At 37.7% G+C, this 19,211-nt stretch overlaps 1 protein-coding gene across 3 annotated transcripts in view; it reads left to right on the top strand.

Moving 5' to 3' along the window:
- gnal (guanine nucleotide binding protein (G protein), alpha activating activity polypeptide, olfactory type) overlaps positions 1-19,211 on the top strand; it is a 155,774-nt gene that overhangs the window by 57,945 nt on the left and 78,618 nt on the right. For 2 of the 3 annotated variants that reach the window (XM_079863704.1, XM_079863703.1), the window contains exon 5: positions 17,152-17,249. In XM_079863704.1, the coding sequence (XP_079719830.1) occupies positions 17,152-17,249 (98 nt within the window). Of the gene's footprint in view, positions 1-72; positions 128-17,151; positions 17,250-19,211 lie in introns of all 3 variants that reach the window. The other variant, XM_079863705.1, reaches the window with a different exon arrangement.

Here is a 19,211-nt window from a genome sequence, read left to right as displayed (position 1 = left end):
TATGTTGTTTTGTAAATAAATCCAAACAATCAAAAAGCCATTCTTTTAATCTCTCCACTTTCTTTGTTCTAGTTCCCCCACTCTCTCACCTGATAGGGCCATTAGGGGAGGGTCTTTGTCTTCCCAGGTGTGAAAAACTTCAATATTCATGATGATTCATGCCCTTAATATTGACTTAATGTTTTATGTGAATGAGTGGGCAGGATGATTTTCACAGTTTTGAAGCAAATATTCTAGTATACGTGATTCAGTTGTCAAAAGTCTTTTGAACAAATAATCAGTATGGTTTTATGGCCTTATTTCAGTGACTTAAATTGTATTGATTTTTTTACAAAATGTAATTCTCAAAACTACAAACTTTTACATACATACCGCTCACATATTATTGTAGCAGAGTTTGTACTGAATACAACATAATCAGACTTTAGCCACAGAAATGTTACAAAAGTAACAGAAAAAAGCACAAATATCAGGGCATGTCAGAACTCCTCCAGGGCCCAGAAAACACCTCAGACCACAGAGGATTAAGCTCAAAGGACAATTGTTTCTAAAGTGTGGGAAAAGAGAGTCAATATCAACAAGAGATGAAACTGATCAGGAAGATTATTTATAAAGCAATCTTTAGTGGCAGAAGTGATAGTTCTACCATATTTGTAACAGTGAGTCAGCTTTGCAGCCTTGGCTAAATGAATTATACATGAGACTAGATAATGGTCTGATATGTCATCGCTCTGCTGCAGAATTTCGACGGCATCAACATTTATTCCATGTGACAATATTAGATCTAAAGTATGATTACGATGAGTGGGTCCTGACACGTGTTGTCTAATTCCAATAGAGTTCAGGATGTCTCTAAATGCCAATCCCAATGCGTCTTCATTATCTACATGGATATTAAAATCACTTAGGTCTTAAAAACAATTAGGTCTTTATCTGCAGCCAGTACTAAGCTGATCGGCTAATTCTTTGATAAAGTCTGTATGGTGCCCTGGTGGCATTTATACAGTATCCAGCACAAATGTCAAACGGGATTTATCATTTACACTTGATAGTGTTACATTAAGCACCAACACAATAATTATATTTGAAACTAGACTTCTCAATAGTATTAGTATGATGAAGATATTACTATAAATTACAGCAACACCTCCCCCTTTGCCTTTCAGACGAGACTCATGTTTATAACAATATTCTTGGGGGGTGGACTCATTTAAAGTAATGGAATCGTCTGGTTTTAGCTAGGTTTCTGTCAAACACAGCACATCTAGGTTGCGATCTGTAATCATATCATTAAAAATAAGTTCTTTGGAAGAAAGGGATTGAATATTCAGCAACCCAAGCTTTATCTTTTGTTCATTTTACCCCTAAATGGGTTTGGGAGTTTTTTTGTATGTCCTAGTTCAGGGAACAGACACAGTCTCTAAATGATGATATCTAGGTGAATGAGATTTTCAAATATTGCACCTGTCAAAACAAAACAAAATATTCTGTAGCCTATTTTGCCGTCAATACTGCCGACATTGTCTTTGCTGTATCAGTAGGCTATATATTTATGTTTAACATGAAGTATAGGCCTTCCACAACTCTCTCCCCATATGTACGTCACCTAGCAGCAGCCACGTTTCTGGCTCTATTTTGCTCAGCCACATTTGTTGGAATTGGAAGGAGAGCACTAGGCAAGATAAACAAGATATAGAATTACAGGGTGGCCGCGGGTTCTTAAAATGTCTTAAATTCAGATTCGATGGGTCTTAAAGGGGACCTATTATGCAAAATTCACTTTTGTATGGTGTTTGGACATACATGTGTGTTGGCAGTGTGTGTACACAACCACCCTACAGTGATAAAAATCCACTCACTCCTTTTTTTTTATCTCCATAAATCAAAAGCAGTCTCTCCAAACGACCCGTTTTCAGAATGTGGCTTTAGTGACATCACTAAAGCCACAGGCCCCGCCCCCGAGTGTTGAGTGACACTGCCGTTATAACTTAGACCCGCCCTGATCAAGTTCACTGCGAGTTATACACATCAGCCATTGCTGCAGCAATGCACTCACGAGAAGCGTCGAAGCATCTCCCAAGCGTTGAAGGTGTTGTAGCTGGATGTATTCATTCACATAGCTCTCTTTATTTACTCTTGAAATCTGCTAGCCAGTGAAGACGAGGTGGATTCATTTTGTTTTCAAAGAAAATCCTCCCTCAACTCAACAGAAATTTATGTAAGTTAGGCTAACGTTACTTATGCACTTCTTATACTGTTTACTCAGCTCTAACAGTGATTTTCTGAAGAAAAACTGATGCTTCATCTTTTGTGAGACATACAGTAAACTTTATTAAACTCATCAGTATATTTTGTGTCATCATTCAGACAATTCAGATCGTCAGACGGAGTCCTACAGCAGGCTTGCATTAATAGTGTATACAAGCAATGCCAAATAGGTTATAATCGTAATTAAACTAAACTATACCTTTTCCAACTCCATACAGCATATATTCTCTCTGTAGGCATTTTTATGGTCGAAATGAACACCATTACTGTGACTGTCTGTTTTATTATTATCATCTTTCCTGTTCTTCTGGCTCTGGTCGCGGCTGCTTAGGCTCCGCCCCCTGTGCCGTGAACCAGCAGCTCATTAGCATTTAAAGGAGAAGCACTAAAACAGTGCGTTTTTCACAGACCCAAAAAATGATGATTTAAACGTGCTGTAAATAAAATTCTGTTGGGTATTTTGAGCTAAAACTTCACATACACACTCTGGGGACATCAGAGACTTATTTTACATCTTGTGAAAATGGGCATAATAGGTCCCCTTTAAATATTTTTGGTCACATTACCACTTAAATTTCTCCATTCTGACTGACCCAATGTCTTTACAAATAACCAGTGAAGCATTGAAACGTGAGAATGATTCTGATTTTATCAAATAAACAGGGATTGATAATGGATAGTGTATTTCTGGTAACGCTGTTGAGGCTCGCGCTGCCTGTGAGAGACTTAAAGGGACACTTCACCCATTTGCATTAAGCTTTGCATTGTTAGAAACCCAGTCATACTATTGAATGGTCATGCAACATTTTTTCATTTTCCCCCGAGACGAGAGAAATCTGTATTTACCTCTTTACACTTCCTCCTACAATGACGCAAAAATCGTAATTTTGCGTCATTGTAGGAGGAAGTGTAAGAGGGGGGGATTTCTGTTAAGACTACAAGCACTAGATCCACCCTTTCAAACCCGCCCATAGGGGGTTTGACCTAATGCGCTAACAGACCTATCACAGATCAGTGCGAGTGCGTTTGATTTCAACGGCAGAAACCTGCAGAAAACAGGGACGAAGAAAGCTGAGTAGTAGGGGTTACCATACTCTATTTCCCGGACATGTCCGGCCGTCGAGATCGACAGAAATGTCCGGGATTCAGCTTTTGCTTTCTGCGGTCGCCATCCATTGGTTACATGCTCACCTTTTGTTTCAATCTAACTGAATTCACCCCGATTGGTGAATCTGAATGTAATGTTTACATGAATGCTAAACAAGTGATCGGTTGATTTGCGTTTTAACATTGCTAAGAAAATACCCGCACCTCCGTGAGAGATAGCCCATGAGACCGGTGCATCTCACAGGCGCGCTCATCAGTAATCACAGTAATACAGGGAGCAGGACGAGGCTAGCGCCGCGGGAGAAAGACGCGAGGCCGGTGGCGTGATCGGTTGAAAGACTCGAGGCCGGCCTCGCGCCGTTCTCCCGCGCCCCTCAGCCTCGTCCTGCTCGCCACAGTAAACATGATGAATGGCGACTGTAGAACGCAAAAGCCGAATCCCGGACATTATGGGCAAACTCGTCACGGAGACTCACTCGTAGCCTAGCCTTGCCTTGATGTTTTTGTTTTCAACGGCGCTGTCTTACCGGTAGGCGTGGCTTGGGAGTGGCCTTGTAGGGCAGCGAAGCAAGTGCATTCTGGGAGTTGTTGTCTTTCATCCACATAAGCCAAAAATACATTTTCTGGCTTTTCTCAGTCTAGAAAGCTCCAAATTCAAAAATAATTTCACATTTCTTCTACATAAATGACCCACTTTCAATACACATTCATGTCTCCACGGGTGAAATGACCCTTTAAGTGGAGAAATCGAAACAAATGAGCGCAAGAGCACTCAAAGAAAAAATTTAGTTTTTTTTATTTATAACATTAGTTAAGTAACATAACATGGCAAGGGAGCTATTTTGCCGAATATTCTTACGATCGCAAATGTTACATTGATTTTAGTTAAATAAACAAATAGTTAATATTAAATTACTTACATTTTAGACACAATATTGACTGTTTTTGTTCGGTTTTACCAACAAAAATAGTTCCAAACAAAGAACAGAGCAGAACTATTGCGGATCTCAAAAAAGTAGCGGTGTCTCAGTGTCTTAGTTTCTTGTTTAAAAGTGTATATTCAAAAATGTATTCAAAATATTAATCTCATAACATTACTTATTGCAGTTGTAATTTTGTAGTGTACAATATTTAATTGAATTAGTACAGCCATATAGTGGATAATGAATTAATTTATCAAATGTAAGACTTTGACATGAAAGATGACACAAACATTTAATAAGGTTAAAAAAAAACGGGCCTTTATTACGGAAGCCCTGAACCGCAAGGTGAAAAAAAATGTTGTTTTTTTTTGTTTGTTTTACCATCCACAAACAAATTGCTTTCTACTTATGTGTGCAAAATTCAGAATTGAATGAATGTTCAGCAATTTCTAGAAGTAGAGACATTTTTGTGAATAAAATGTTTTATTTTGAATTAGTGATCATAATTTGCACATGCAACAAAGATGTACAGATGCAGTGATTGTATTGATTCAGAAAAGACGTCAATAAATCTCATTTGAGTGTATTCGGCAATGCTTAACGTGTAATTAAAATCGCCTAAATTGCCTATTTTGCTTCATGTGTTATTAATAATATTAATTTAACTATTATTGTTGTTGTTGCTGCTGCTGTATGGTCCGTGCTAAGAGTAGACTATTATAATTTAAGAGGTTTCATAATAGTCTACTCTTAGCATGGACCATACAGCAGCAGCAGCAACAATAATAGTTAAATAATAATAATAATAATAATAGCCACAATAGTGGTAAGGCAGTGCAAGCGAAGTCAAGTAAAACAGAGTTTCTGATCTGGCCAATAATGGCCAAGCACATGAAGCAAAATAGGCTATCTAGGCGATTATATGAGTTGTGTAAAGTTAACAAATAAACCAAATCTAATAGATAAACTATAAAGCTGTCTGAAAGAGCAACTGACAACAAAACTAGCACAAAACTATATGTAATTGCTAAATTAATTGCCATTATGCAACGTTTTAGAAAAGTATGAACTGTTTCATACTTTATCCAAGAATATCCAGTGTTATGAAAACAGTAAGTCAACATAACTACAATGCATTCTTCAATTCCCTGTCTTATTCTGCCCTCGAGTGGCATATCAATATTAATACAAACCTTAACATAAAGAGACGGACAGTGTTATTAACAGACCAAACACAGTAAAAACTCAAATGAGATTAACTCAGGAAATACGTCAATAAATGCATGTGTCACCTGTACATCTTCTTTGCTGCATGTGCAAATTATGATAACTAATACAAAATAAAACATTTTATTCACAAAAATGTCTCTATTTGTACAAATTGCTGCACATTCGTTGAATTCAGAATTTGACACACATAAGTTGAAAGCAATTTGTTTGTGGATAGTAGCCTAAAACATATCTGCAACATTTATCAAGTTCACGGATAATTGTGCGTGCATTTATTAATCATTACGAATCATAATAAAGTATACTACAAAAAAAATTAGATGAGTGCAGAATATGAACGCAACGCGTTTCATTTCACGTTAAGCATTTTCCTCCCTAGGCGGCTGCATATACGAAATAAAACAAAAAAACACCTAACCCTAAAAAAATTCTAACAAAAGGTTTCTCAGCTGTTTTTTTGTAGTATTAGGTGTCCTTAATAACATACTAAAAGTTTACCAAAGTTTGACCACTAGAAAGGTGTAATTTTCAAGATGGCGTCCAAGATGGGCAGGAAGCCCTTAAAGGGGCTATGTGTAGTTTTTCTACTAAAATGAATCCTTTTTTTATTGCCTGTGTGTGAAGGGGTTGTAATCTCACATTAAAATGGTCCACTTGGCAGGTTTTGCTATTACCTCTGAAAGCAAGTATTCCTATTTCTATGTGAAGGCTCCGGGTCGGATTTACCACAAAATCCAGTGACGTGACTGAGACCTGCATGCACGCTCCTGAGCCTCTCGCCTCGTCTACTGACTTTGCACTTAACAGCGACGACACTGCAACTTATGACATGGAGTCTGCTAACACTAAGAAACGACCTGCTCCCAGCACAACACAGACTCCAACACAAACTCCACATAATGATAAAAAACAAAAAAAAGTTTTATCTGCTGAAGCTCGTCAGGCCAAACGTGAATCGGATCAACTTCGGACGATGTAATGTTACTTACTACGGTCTTACTGTTATACTGAAATTGTTCAGTGTAGTTCACTAACCGTTTTCGTTATCTTACCGTAAATTTACCTATGTAACAGCACATTACATAGGCTAAATGCAGTCAATGTAACGTTATCATGGTACGAGCATGGAGCATTAGTTCAATGTCAAGCTGATAAAAGTAGCCTATTATTGTAACGTTGCAGTGGGAGTTTACCTGAGTTTCCAGCATGTTGTGTGATGCTTTCTCCGGTGTGTTGCGTCTCAGTCTGGCCGGTACCCAGAGTGTTCGCTCATGAGTTCAAGCACGCGCACGAGCACTCGCTTGTAAACGTATTGGTTGCAATCTGAATCATCACTGCTAGAGGCCGCTGAAAACTACATATAGCCCCTTTAAATTGTCCTAACTCCTTCATTATTTGACCTAGCCAAGTAATCTTGGTGCCTAACCCCATGTTTTCTGGGTCTATGAATCCATTGGACTAAAATTGTACTGACATAATTACATACAGTAATCTCACAAAATCATGTATTCCATAAGTAAGGTTTTATCTTTGTTTGGGGTTAACCAGAGATGTAAACGATTTAGCCTATGTCATGTAACTCAAACCTCAGGTTTAGTAAAATTCAGGTAAACCTTCAGACTTGAACCGTGGTTTCTTCAGCCGCTACTTCCTCGTCCCAAACAAGGACGAGGTCTGCGCCCCATTCTGGACCTGCGTCGTCTGAATTTTTCCCTTTACAAAGGGACGTTCAAGATGCTGACGTTGGAAACTATCCTGGTGCAGATTCGAACAGGGGACTGGTTCGTCACCGTGGAAGGACGCCTATTTCCACATCCAGGTCATTCTACGGCACAGGAAGTTCCTCCAGTTTGCCTTTGGGGGAAAGACGTATCAGTATCGGGTCCTTCCATTTGGTCTAGCTCTGGCTCTGTGGACATTCTCCAAGTGCATGGATGCAGCTCTGGCCCCCTTGAGGCTCCAGGGCATCCGTGTGCTAAATAATCTAGACGACTGGCTCATTCCAGAGAGTTGGTGTGTCGTCACAGGGACGTCCTTCTCCACCACCTCCGGTCTCTTGGTCTCAGGTTGAATGCTCAGAAGAGTGTCTTAACTCCTCCTCAGCAGACCACTTTCCTGGGTGTCCAACTCAATTCTCACTCGATGCAGGCACGTCTGGCCCCTGCTTGAGTTTCCAGTCTCCGTGCGTGCTTGGCCCGTTTCAGGATTGGCCATTATGTAGCGGTGGGCATATGTCGCAGGTTTCTGGGGCTCATGGCAGCAGCCTCTCCTGTGGTGCCCTTGGGTCTCCTTCATATGAGACCATTCCTGTGGTGGATGAAACTCAGGGGCATCCGCCATTCTTGGTCTGCCTTCCACCTGCTGAGTGTGTTGCGCAGTTGCCTTTGTGTTCTTTGCAGGTGGAAAGACTCCCCCTTTTTACTTCAGGGGGTCAAGATGGGTGTAGTTTGCTGTCGCCTGGTTGTCACGACGGACCTAGGTCCTAGATGAGTCTGGTCTGGCAAAAAAAAAAAAAAAAAATTATAGGGAAGTTCCTTGTTGGGCCAGATCCAGCAGTGCTTAGCTTGGCGTGTGTGGTATACCGTTCCCATTGCGTCATCACTACGCAGCGTCGAGTGAACATATGAAAGAGAATCTCTGAATAGGGAACGAGACGCTGCGTTCACTGCCAAGCTCCTTTTGCTGCCGAAGGACCTTCTTCTTTATCGGTGGAAAATCTGAGGAGCAGATGGCACATTCACTGTAAAAGAGTGAGTGACATAGCTCCACTGAGGAGGCGCCCGCGCCATCAGCCAATGTTTTGGCATGATTCTATACGGGTTCAGACAATGAACACATGTCTTCACGTGGCAGCCCTGTTTTGACTAATTTTACAGTACCACACAGTTCTAATGAATTTACTCTTTATTGGAATCAAAAGAATGGTTATGAACCACAGAAACCACAAACACTAGGCAAAACGATATGAGAAAGGAGAAATATGCAATTACTTAAGGGAAATTGTACTTATTTTTCGCATAAATATGCTTGTAACCAATTGCTTTAATATATAATTGTACTTGTAATCACTTATCTATCATGAAAATATGCTAATTCGAATATTACATGGCCCAAACATGTATCAGGCACCAGTATTCCTGGTCTAGGAGGAATACAAAGGAGTAATGGTCATTTTAAAGACCTGACGGCACCATTTTGTAAATGGGGCCTTTCTTGGATTCAAACTTTGGTAAACTTTTAGTATATTTTTAAGTACATCTGATAATACTATAAACCACTGAGAAACCTTTTGTTAGAATTGTTTTGGGGTCAAGCCATATTTGCAGCTGACTAACAATGTGGCTTAATGCATATTAGAATGTCCCCTTATATGTCGAAATAAGATATTTATGTTATATCTCGAGTTTCGAGTTATTATTATATATTTCGAGTTATGTCGAAATAAGATATTTATGTCGAAATAACGACTTATTATAACAACTTATGTCGAAACAACAAGATATTTATGTCGAAATAACAACTTGTGTCGAAATAACGAGATATTATGTTGAAATAACAACTTAATATATCCCGATATAACGAGAAGTTGTTGTTTTTTCACCTTGTGGTTCAGGGCTTCCGTACTTTATAAAAGTAAAGAACATCCTGGGGAAAAAAATAAATATGCAGATTTACGTATGTAAAAGCTTATAGAACACTGATGAAAATATTTCTTCAGAATAATGTTTTAGAATGTTTATACAACCAAAAGTCTCTGCGATGTGGTGCTTTTGTGGTATTTTTTGTATAGGATATCTGCTGATATGTAAAGTTCACTGTATATCATAATAATAAATAGCATTTATGACAGTGATGATATTTTGTTTTCTTTTTACATTAAACATTAAATATTACATGTGCGTATGTATTGTGTATTTCCATTACAGGTTTGGTCTAAATTTCATACAAGGTGGAATTAAAAAGTTCTTAAAGTCTTAAATTTAACTTGTTTATATCTGTAGACACCCTTAATTAGTTGGTTTATTTTTGTGTGTATATACACATACACACAAATATATTTATGTTATAACCAATACGATACCAATTACTTGTATGTTTATGTGCCCGATAACCGATATATTGAACAGATATTTATTTATTGTTTTATTTATGTTTTTTACAACTATAACAACAGCACTGAACTGAACAAACTGTTTTATTTAACTTTTTTTAAATACTAATGAACCCATGATTCTTAATACTGTGTGTCGTTACCTGGATGATCCACGTCTTTTTTTTTTTGCTTTGTGATGGTTGTTCTTGATTCCCTTGTTTGTCCTGAGCAAGCAACAGAAGATACTTGCATGTTTCCCGGAAGACAAACTAAGTACAATTTACCTTGATCTTCAAATTCAAAAGTATTCACCCTCTAGAATGCGTTTCTCTTTCTGGACTATCAGTGAATGTTTGAACCTTTTTTAATAGTTGTGTGAGTTTAACTGCTCAGGACAAACAAGGGACACAAGAACAACCATCACAAAGCAAAAAAACAGCCATGGATCATCCAGGTAACGACGCACAGTATTAAGAATCAAGGGTTCATGAACTTTTGAATGGGATCATTTTTATAAATTCAGCTATTTTTACTTTTTTGTCTTGTGGACTGTATGTAAACATCTTTTATGTAAAGTACCTTATTCAGGACAGTACTAAAAAAAACATGCATTTTGTATAATACTCTTATTTTGTTAAAATTATTCACATTTTCACAGATTCTGCAAGGGGTTCACAAACTTTCAAGCACCACTTGATATAAATAATTTATTACTAATTACTTTACACAAAAAATAAGGAATATTAGCTGAAAAGCACTCTAATGTAATAGTTTTCAGTTCCATAACCGTGCTGTGAGATTGTCATTTGTCCTATCATCATATTCACCTGCTTGTGTGTTTGTTGTCTATGATATTGTGCACAGCATTTGTGTGCAACCAGACAAGCCTGTGTTTCAGACTGTACAGGTGTGTGTTTGTGTGAGTCCCAGGGTGTGTATTTTGCGCTCAGTTGTGACAGTAGCGCTGGGTGTCTGGGAGGCTCTAGTGAGCTCAGGCTGTCATTAGCATGCTCTCTCGAGGGTCGCGAGCACCCCGCTTAACTCCCTTCTAATGACTCTTTTGGCTTCCTCTCTGACTAATGAAGGTGCAGGTAGAGAACATCTGTGCTAAATGAAAGGCCACTAATAGTCGTTAAGGTTTGTTTTCATGTTTTTCTCTTGTTCACTCTCCCTGAGTGCACCAGCTCATCACACTGAATTTTCCAATGGGAATTTTCCTTTCGTATAAACTTATTTCTGTGTGTCTGCTAGGGATGGGTGATATGACCAATAATCTTATTTCCCACTAAGACATTTTATTTCACAATATCGAGATAATAATATATATATATTATTCATAAAAAAATAAGAACAATGAAGTAAATAATATTAACAATAGGACCCCCTGGTTCAATGAGTCCTAAAACCTAGAGGCGAAACTTGACCGCACCCCTCATAGGCTAGGGCAATAGCATCCCTCACTCAATGAGTCTGTTTTGTGACGGCCGCCCCCTGGTTACACCCCCCATAACAAATGAACAGCTGCTCTGACTTACGGCACTGGCTAGCACGGTGGACATAATTCTGAAGAACACAAACTGGACACAGTAGGTGGAGTTTCTCCTGCTCCGGCGTCGCGAATGGCGGAGGACAGAAGGCTTCAAGAATGACCAGATGTATGGTCGAGAATGGAACTTTGGGAAGATAGTCAGGGTGAGACCCCGTCGACCAGAGCGTGGCAAGCCACAGATACTCTTGAGAGTAGCAGGACATGTGCCTGCTGACAGCTTTTCCTGCAGAACCTCCAGCACTGAAACAATCTGGCAGTGGACTGGCTCTACATTATGTATAGTGCATCACCTTTCAAAGACGTGCCACTTAAAGGGCACCTATTACACAAAATTCACTTTTACATGGCGTTTGAACATAAATGTGTGTTGGCAATGTGTGTACACAACAAATCATGAGCACTGTCTCAGAACAAGCCGTTCTCAGATTCGGGGCAATGTTACGTACTTTTGCACAGGCCCCTCCCACGACTGTTGACTGACACTGCAGTTTTAGCGTAGACCCGCGCTGAGTGAGCTGTACACAGTCCGCCATTGGTGGCAGGGCGCGCTTCAGAAGCGGGCTCGAAGGACCACCACGATCTGGTGAAAGAGCAAGAGAAAGGGAAGGACCCGTCTCCTGCTCTTCACACAGAGCCCCATGAATGAAGTGCAATATTTTCAGCTGTTGAAAACAAATGCTCAGCCCTGACCTTTATCTCTGATCTTAAGCTAACAAAAACAAACCACGTCAGTTACGTCATCATCATGTCTCGCGCACCTCTTGACATGTCAAAAATTCGAATGCATGGGTTTTCATTCGAATGTGCAGGTTTTTTTTTAATTCGACAACGATTTTTTTTATTTGACAACCCTACCACACATGTTCACAACTGTTCAAACAAAGAAGTTTTCCCCATAGTGTTTTCATGCAGAACTGAGTGTAGCTTTTGAAAGGGAACACTTTACAACTAAGGACTACACACCTGTGCACATATAAATTCAAACGCGCATACCTTTGGGCTGAACTCGTCATACCTTTGGGAATGTGCGCGACGTCTGCGTTTTCGTGTTTTTGAGGTTTGCGCAGAGATAACGGATAATCGTTTGCACCTTCGAACCTATTTCAGGGAGTGCGTTCCCGAGACACCAGGCACTGTTTTGTGCGGATGGGCGGCCGGAACGCGTTAAGGGTTTTCCTGTTAGAATGGTGTCATGTTAGCAGCCCCTAAGTTAATAACTAATGATCTTCGCAACGGAAGTGAATCAATCAATCAATCAAAACTAACATTAGCTGGACAATAAAATTATCCTAGAGATTTTGTAAAATCTGTTACAGTAATTTCCTATTATCACTGTAAAGCTGCTTTGAAACAATCCATATTGTTAAAAGCGCTATATAAATGAAGGTGACTTGACTTGACTACGTTATAGTTAACATGAACTAACAGTGAAAAAATATTCTAAAGCATTTATTAATCTTAGTTAATATTAATTTCAACATTTACTAATATATTAAAATAAAAAGTTGTATCTCTTAATATTAATTAATGGACCTGAGCCGACAAGCAACCATGAGTAGTTGTATTTTTAATTTAAACTAACATTAGCAAAGTAATAAATACTGTAACAAATGTATTGCTCAATGTTAGTTCATGTTAGTTAAGGTCGCATTAGTTACTGCATTATTGTAAAGTGTTACCGAAATTATAATGCAGCAAAAAAGACAAACAAACAAACAAACAAACAAACAAACAAACAAACATACATATATACACATATATATATATATATATATATATATATATATATATATATATATATATATATATATATATATATTAGGGGTTGCACGACTACTGATTTCTGCTAGTCGATTTCTTATCAAAACAATACTCGAGTTACTCGACTACTCGTCGTTTATGCTACTGTTTATGAAAAGACATGAAATAGCTAGATCTTATCAATAAACATTTATTAATTCATAGCCTAATGCAACAATTACATAAGTAAACTCTCAAAACATTATAATTATGACATTTCATTTTTAAATTTTCATGTAACAGTCTAAAGCCAAATAAATAGCCGTTTGCCTTTCGTTTCAGACGTCTGCTTCTAGGGGCCGTTCACATATCGCGTCTTTTCCGCGCTCAAGGTCGTTATTTCAAATGTAGGAGCGCGGCGAGCGCGCTCATAATGAAAGCAACGGACGTGGTGCGCTAGTTTGTCCAGGCGGGTTTTTCCTTCTCATCTCCAGAAATATATCTAGTAGTAAAGCTAATGCAAGGGCTAGAAATAAATTAATCCTTTGCTGAATGATACTTCTTAGTCGTCATCAGAGCGCAGTTTGGTTGCATAGCAACGACAGACGCCACGGGAGCGCAAGCGCTTGTAGGAGACAGCGGCACGGCCGCGCGCGCTTTCCACACGTTTTAGAAGCAATATGTGAACGGCCTCTTGCAGAGTTGGCCAAATTACAATATTTTTGTCATCCTTGATGAAATTCTTCCACACATCTGACACGTGGTGTCTGTTGGTGACGTTCGCCATTTTTAATTAATTTATGTTTAATGGACGCTCGAGTAGTCGATTGTTTCCGACAGCGTCGACTAGTGGTTGAAGTAGTCGATCTATCGACTACTCGACTAGTCTATGCAAGCCCTAATATATATATATATATATATATATATATATATATATATATATATATATATATATTCTTATTATAAATTATTTTACTAAAAAATAAACAATAGGCAAAGCTTCCCTAGAATTTGGCCCCTCGATTTGAGTTCTATTTCGCAATTTGAGAGCAGATTTTCTTTCTCGGGTGTTGATGGCATATCAACCAGACGTCTGTGAGATGTCTTAGAGAGTGTGTAGCGTTGTTCATGAGCCGTGATGCGTTTGTTTTGCTTCTCTGTATCCATTTGTTTTGATGTATTTCGATGATTATATGATGGGCCCTCACAAGGGACCTAATTATTGTATAGCTGTCTGTATCCTCTGAGGAAAAGGCGCAAAAAACAAGTATGCTCCCCAGAAACCCCCTCGCTCGTCTGCACTCACTCCTGCGGTGCTGCAGAAAAACTTTCTTTCAATGTTTTGTAATATGCCTAAATAAATATTCATTATTTGTCCATAATTTGTCCGTCCATTTTATATTTTCAATAATAATAATAGTAATAATAATAATAATAATAATAATAATAAATTATTATTCTAAAGCAAGTCTTATTCATTGATTTTATACCAGAGGAGTTTAAATGAGCAAGTGGATCAGAGAAAATGAAGAAAAAGAAGTAGTGAATAGGGCTGCACGATATTGAAGAAAAATGCGATACGCGATAACTTGTTAAATAATGCAATATTAGATGTGCGACACGATAAAATTTAATTATATTTAAATATATTTAAAAACTGAAAATGATATATTCAACATACACATTTCACAATCTTTTTTGAAAAAGAAAGCATCCCTACAACTTCTGAAAGTGAACAGCAGTGTTTTACTGTCATTTTAACATTAGTGAAAACCAGAGGGTTTAGGGTTTCAAGTAGGCCTACATTAGGCTTATTTAACAACAGAAATTGAATAATCAAATGTAAAAATAAAACACTGTTTAATCTACACTGTGTGAATTAAATATGTAATATGTATTGTTATTAACGTTTGTTTTGTGTATATATATATATGAGGTTAATCATTTAATATATATATATATATATATATATATATATATATATATATATATATATATATATATATATATATATATATAAACTCCTGTGAAACCAGAAGTCATAGCTGGACAATTTCATGTTCCTAGTCACCCTGGTGTGCTAAAAAAAAGGTCAATATTAAAGGGAATATACTTCAGAGATATTTTATTCATAAAAAATTCTAGGGGTATCAATAATTGTGGCCAATGTGTTTTGGAGAAAAACATTTATTTCATAATGTGATTTCCCCCCACTTTCAATTCTTTTACTTCAATGAAAGGTTAGATTTTTGCCAATTTTTTTAATGAAAGATCAGGGGTATGATCAATTCTGAGCACGACTGTATACATACATACATAAATACACACACACACACACACATATATATATACAGTGAGGAAAATAAGTATTTGAACACCCTGCTATTTTGCAAGTTCTCCCACTTGGAAATCATGGAGGGGTCTGAAATTGTCATCGTAGGTGCATGTCCACTGTGAGAGACAATCTAAAAAAAAAAAAAAAATCACAATATATGATTTTTTAACTATTTATTTGTATGATACAGCTGCAAATAAGTATTTGAACATCTGTCTATCAGCTAGAATTCTGACCCTTAAAGACCTGTTAGTCTGCCTTTAAAATGTCCACCTGACTGTACAGGTCAGCCCTATTTGTGTTTCTCTATTTATTATCCTAAATTAGATGCACCTGTTTGAGGTCGTTAGCTGCATAAAGACACCTGTCCACCCCATACAATCAGTAAGAATCCAACTACTAACATGGCCAAGACCAAAGAGCTGTCCAAAGACACTAGAGACAAAATTGTACACCTCCACAAGGCTGGAAAGGGCTACGGGGAAATTGCCAAGCAGCTTGGTGAAAAAAGGTCCACTGTTGGAGCAATCATTAGAAAATGGAAGAAGCTGAACATGACTGTCAATCTCCCTCGGACTGGGGCTCCATGCAAGATCTCACCTCGTGGGGTCTCAATGATCCTAAGAAAGGTGAGAAATCAGCCCAGAACTACACGGGAGGAGCTGGTCAATGACCTGAAAAGAGCTGGGACCACCGTTTCCAAGGTTACTGTTGGTAATACACTAAGACGTCATGGTTTGAAATCATGCATGGCACGGAAGGTTCCCCTGCTTAAACCAGCACATGTCAAGGCCCGTCTTAAGTTTGCCAATGACCATTTGGATGATCCAGAGGAGTCATGGGAGAAAGTCATGTGGTCAGATGAGACCAAAATAGAACTTTTTGGTCATAATTCCACTAAACGTGTTTGGAGGAAGAAGAATGATGAGTACCATCCCAAGAACACCATCCCTACTGTGAAGCATGGGGGTGGTAGCATCATGCTTTGGGGGTGTTTTTCTGCACATGGGACAGGGCGACTGCACTGTATTAAGGAGAGGATGACCGGGGCCATGTATTGCGAGATTTTGGGGAACAACCTCCTTCCCTCAGTTAGAGCATTGAAGATGGGTCGAGGCTGGGTCTTCCAACATGACAATGACCCGAAGCACACAGCCAGGATAACCAAGGAGTGGCTCTGTAAGAAGCATATCAAGGTTCTGGCGTGGCCTAGCCAGTCTCCAGACCTAAACCCAATAGAGAATCTTTGGAGGGAGCTCAAACTCCGTGTTTCTCAGCGACAGCCCAGAAACCTGACTGATCTAGAGAAGATCTGTGTGGAGGAGTGGGCCAAAATCCCTCCTGCAGTGTGTGCAAACCTGGTGAAAAACTACAGGAAACGTTTGACCTCTGTAACAAAGGCCAAATATTAACATTTTTTTTTAGATTATGTCTCTCACAGTGGACATGCACCTACGATGACAATTTCAGACCCCTCCATGATTTCTAAGTGGGAGAACTTGCAAAATAGCAGGGTGTTCAAATACTTATTTTCCTCACTACATACATACATACATACATACGTTTGTGTATATATATATATGTATATGTATATGTATATATATATATATAGAGGAATATATATATATGTGTATGTATGTATGTATGTGTGTATATATATATATATATATATATATATATATATATATATATATATATATATATATATATATACACACATACATACATACATACACATATATATATATATATATATATATATATATATATATATATATATATATATATACACATTTATATATTTATGTTTTTACAATGTTTTTTTTCCTTCTTTTATTTTTTGTTAATTACTGTGCCACATAAATAGATGCTAACTCAATATTGTGTGTGGTTTCTATTTTTACAGGAGTTTTTTGAGCATGCAAAGCATCTGTGGGATGATGAGGGGGTGAAGGCCTGTTTCGAGCGCTCAAATGAGTATCAGCTCATCGACTGCGCACAGTAGTGAGTATCTGTTGATATGTGTCAGCTATACTTCTACAGTAGTGTTGTCAACTGTCATAGCATGTCTCTGCTGATTTTCTGTGATGTTTGCTGTGTGGAGATTTCTTGTTGTGTGCAGCAAAACCCATTGGATTATGCAGAGTGGATATGTTTATTTGTCCGACCCACTAGTGCAGTGCAGCGTGTCCAAACTTTCTCTTCATCCCACTTTTTCAGTATTTGGATTCCTATACATCTCATGAATTAGTAAAATAAAACTTTTATAAATGCGTTTTTTATAGAAATCGAGCAAAGAGTGCTCCCTCTATAATCACTGAAGCTGTCGATCACTTCAGTTCACCATGGGCTCATTGTCGGTTATATTTTAAAAAGCTGTCTACACTGCACAATGAAATTCTTATTTACATCATGTTTAGTCTTTGGTTGTTATGAAAAGATTAGTGCAAGTGTGCAAAATTAACCGTTTAGTGGTATTGAGTGGATTTGTACTAACTTTAACATTGGCCATTGCATTCATGCCCTCAAACGACATCTGTGATTGGCAACAATGCAGTGGATGCAATGTGTTCGTTTGTTGACCAGAACTGGCCCCCCGATTGAGCCTGGTTTCTCCCAAGGTTTTTTTCTCCGTACTGCCACCTGATGGAGTTTGGGTTCCTTGCCACTGTCGCCTCTGGCTTGCTTAGTTGAGGACACTTAATATTCAACAATATTATTGTTCTGACTGTACTGACACCGAAATGCATAATTTTTCCTGCTTATCACTGTACAATAACAACTTTGAAATAGGGCTGCTACTAACAACTATTTTTGTATCGATTAATCGAAACGATTAATTTCCCATCAAAAAAATAAATAAATTTACGCAAGAACATTTTATTTATCTTGCAACTTTGGCATTCAATAGTGTTTCATAAAAAAAATTCTAAATGTAAACAAGCCCTTGACAAAATGTAAAACTAAAAGAGTAAAAATGTACAAAAGTAAAAATTAGTAAACAAACATAAAACAATAAATAATAATAATAATAATAATAATAACAAAAGTCTGAGAAAGTCAGCATGTTCTGAATGTCAGTGTTCTGTCATGTGCCACATGTTCTGGGCTTCTTTTCATTACAGCTGTGAGTGCAACTCCAAAGGAAAAAAAAAATCTGTTTCAATTAAACCCCAACAGTTGGGTTTCCACATTAAACAAATGCAATGTTTAGAGTCCACTGGAATCAAGTGTTAAAATGTAAGTACTCTCAGAAATGTGTACATAGGACTTCAGTAGTGAGACTCCAAATGAAATCCACATTTCTATGAAATTCTTTTTTAAAGCAAAAGTAAAGTAGGGCTGCAGCTATCGATTATTTTAGTAATCGCGTATTCTACCGATTATTCCATCGATAAATTGAGTAATTGGATAGAAATGTGGTAATAAAGATAGATCCAAGTGAACAACAGCCTTTACAATACAAATATATAATAAGCAATAATAATTGGTTCAAATAAAGTATCAAAGTAATCATATGGGTTTTATTGAACAACACTATTAAAATACACCATGTAAAAATTATATAAACTAATATAAACATAACTTATAATACTTGATGTATAACAAATGCCTGCAGAGGGAGACAACGGCCTGGTGATTGTTGTTGTTACACTACGGCATGACCAAATCCTTGTTTAATATTGACCAAACAACATTTAATTCAGTGTCCACTTAATCTGGTCACTTTTGTATGATAGACATGCAACAGCTGCTGTAATTTCTTAAAAAAGAACATGTGCACATCAAAACACGCAAACTCAGAGCGAGGGGTTAAACTTTTATTTTGAAATCGCAATGAACAACAATTCGCATATTTAGAAACACTTATGTATTTTCCTGTGTTGGCGTAGATTTAGTCAAGTATATTTGTATAGCGCTATTCACAATACAGATTGTATCAAAGCAGCTTCACAGTATTAAATT

Source organism: Squalius cephalus (assembly GCF_949319135.1).
Source record: "Squalius cephalus genome assembly, chromosome: 25".
In the NCBI taxonomy this organism is placed as follows: Eukaryota; Metazoa; Chordata; class Actinopteri; order Cypriniformes; family Leuciscidae; genus Squalius; species Squalius cephalus.
This window is presented reverse-complemented; position numbering and strand designations above follow the sequence as displayed.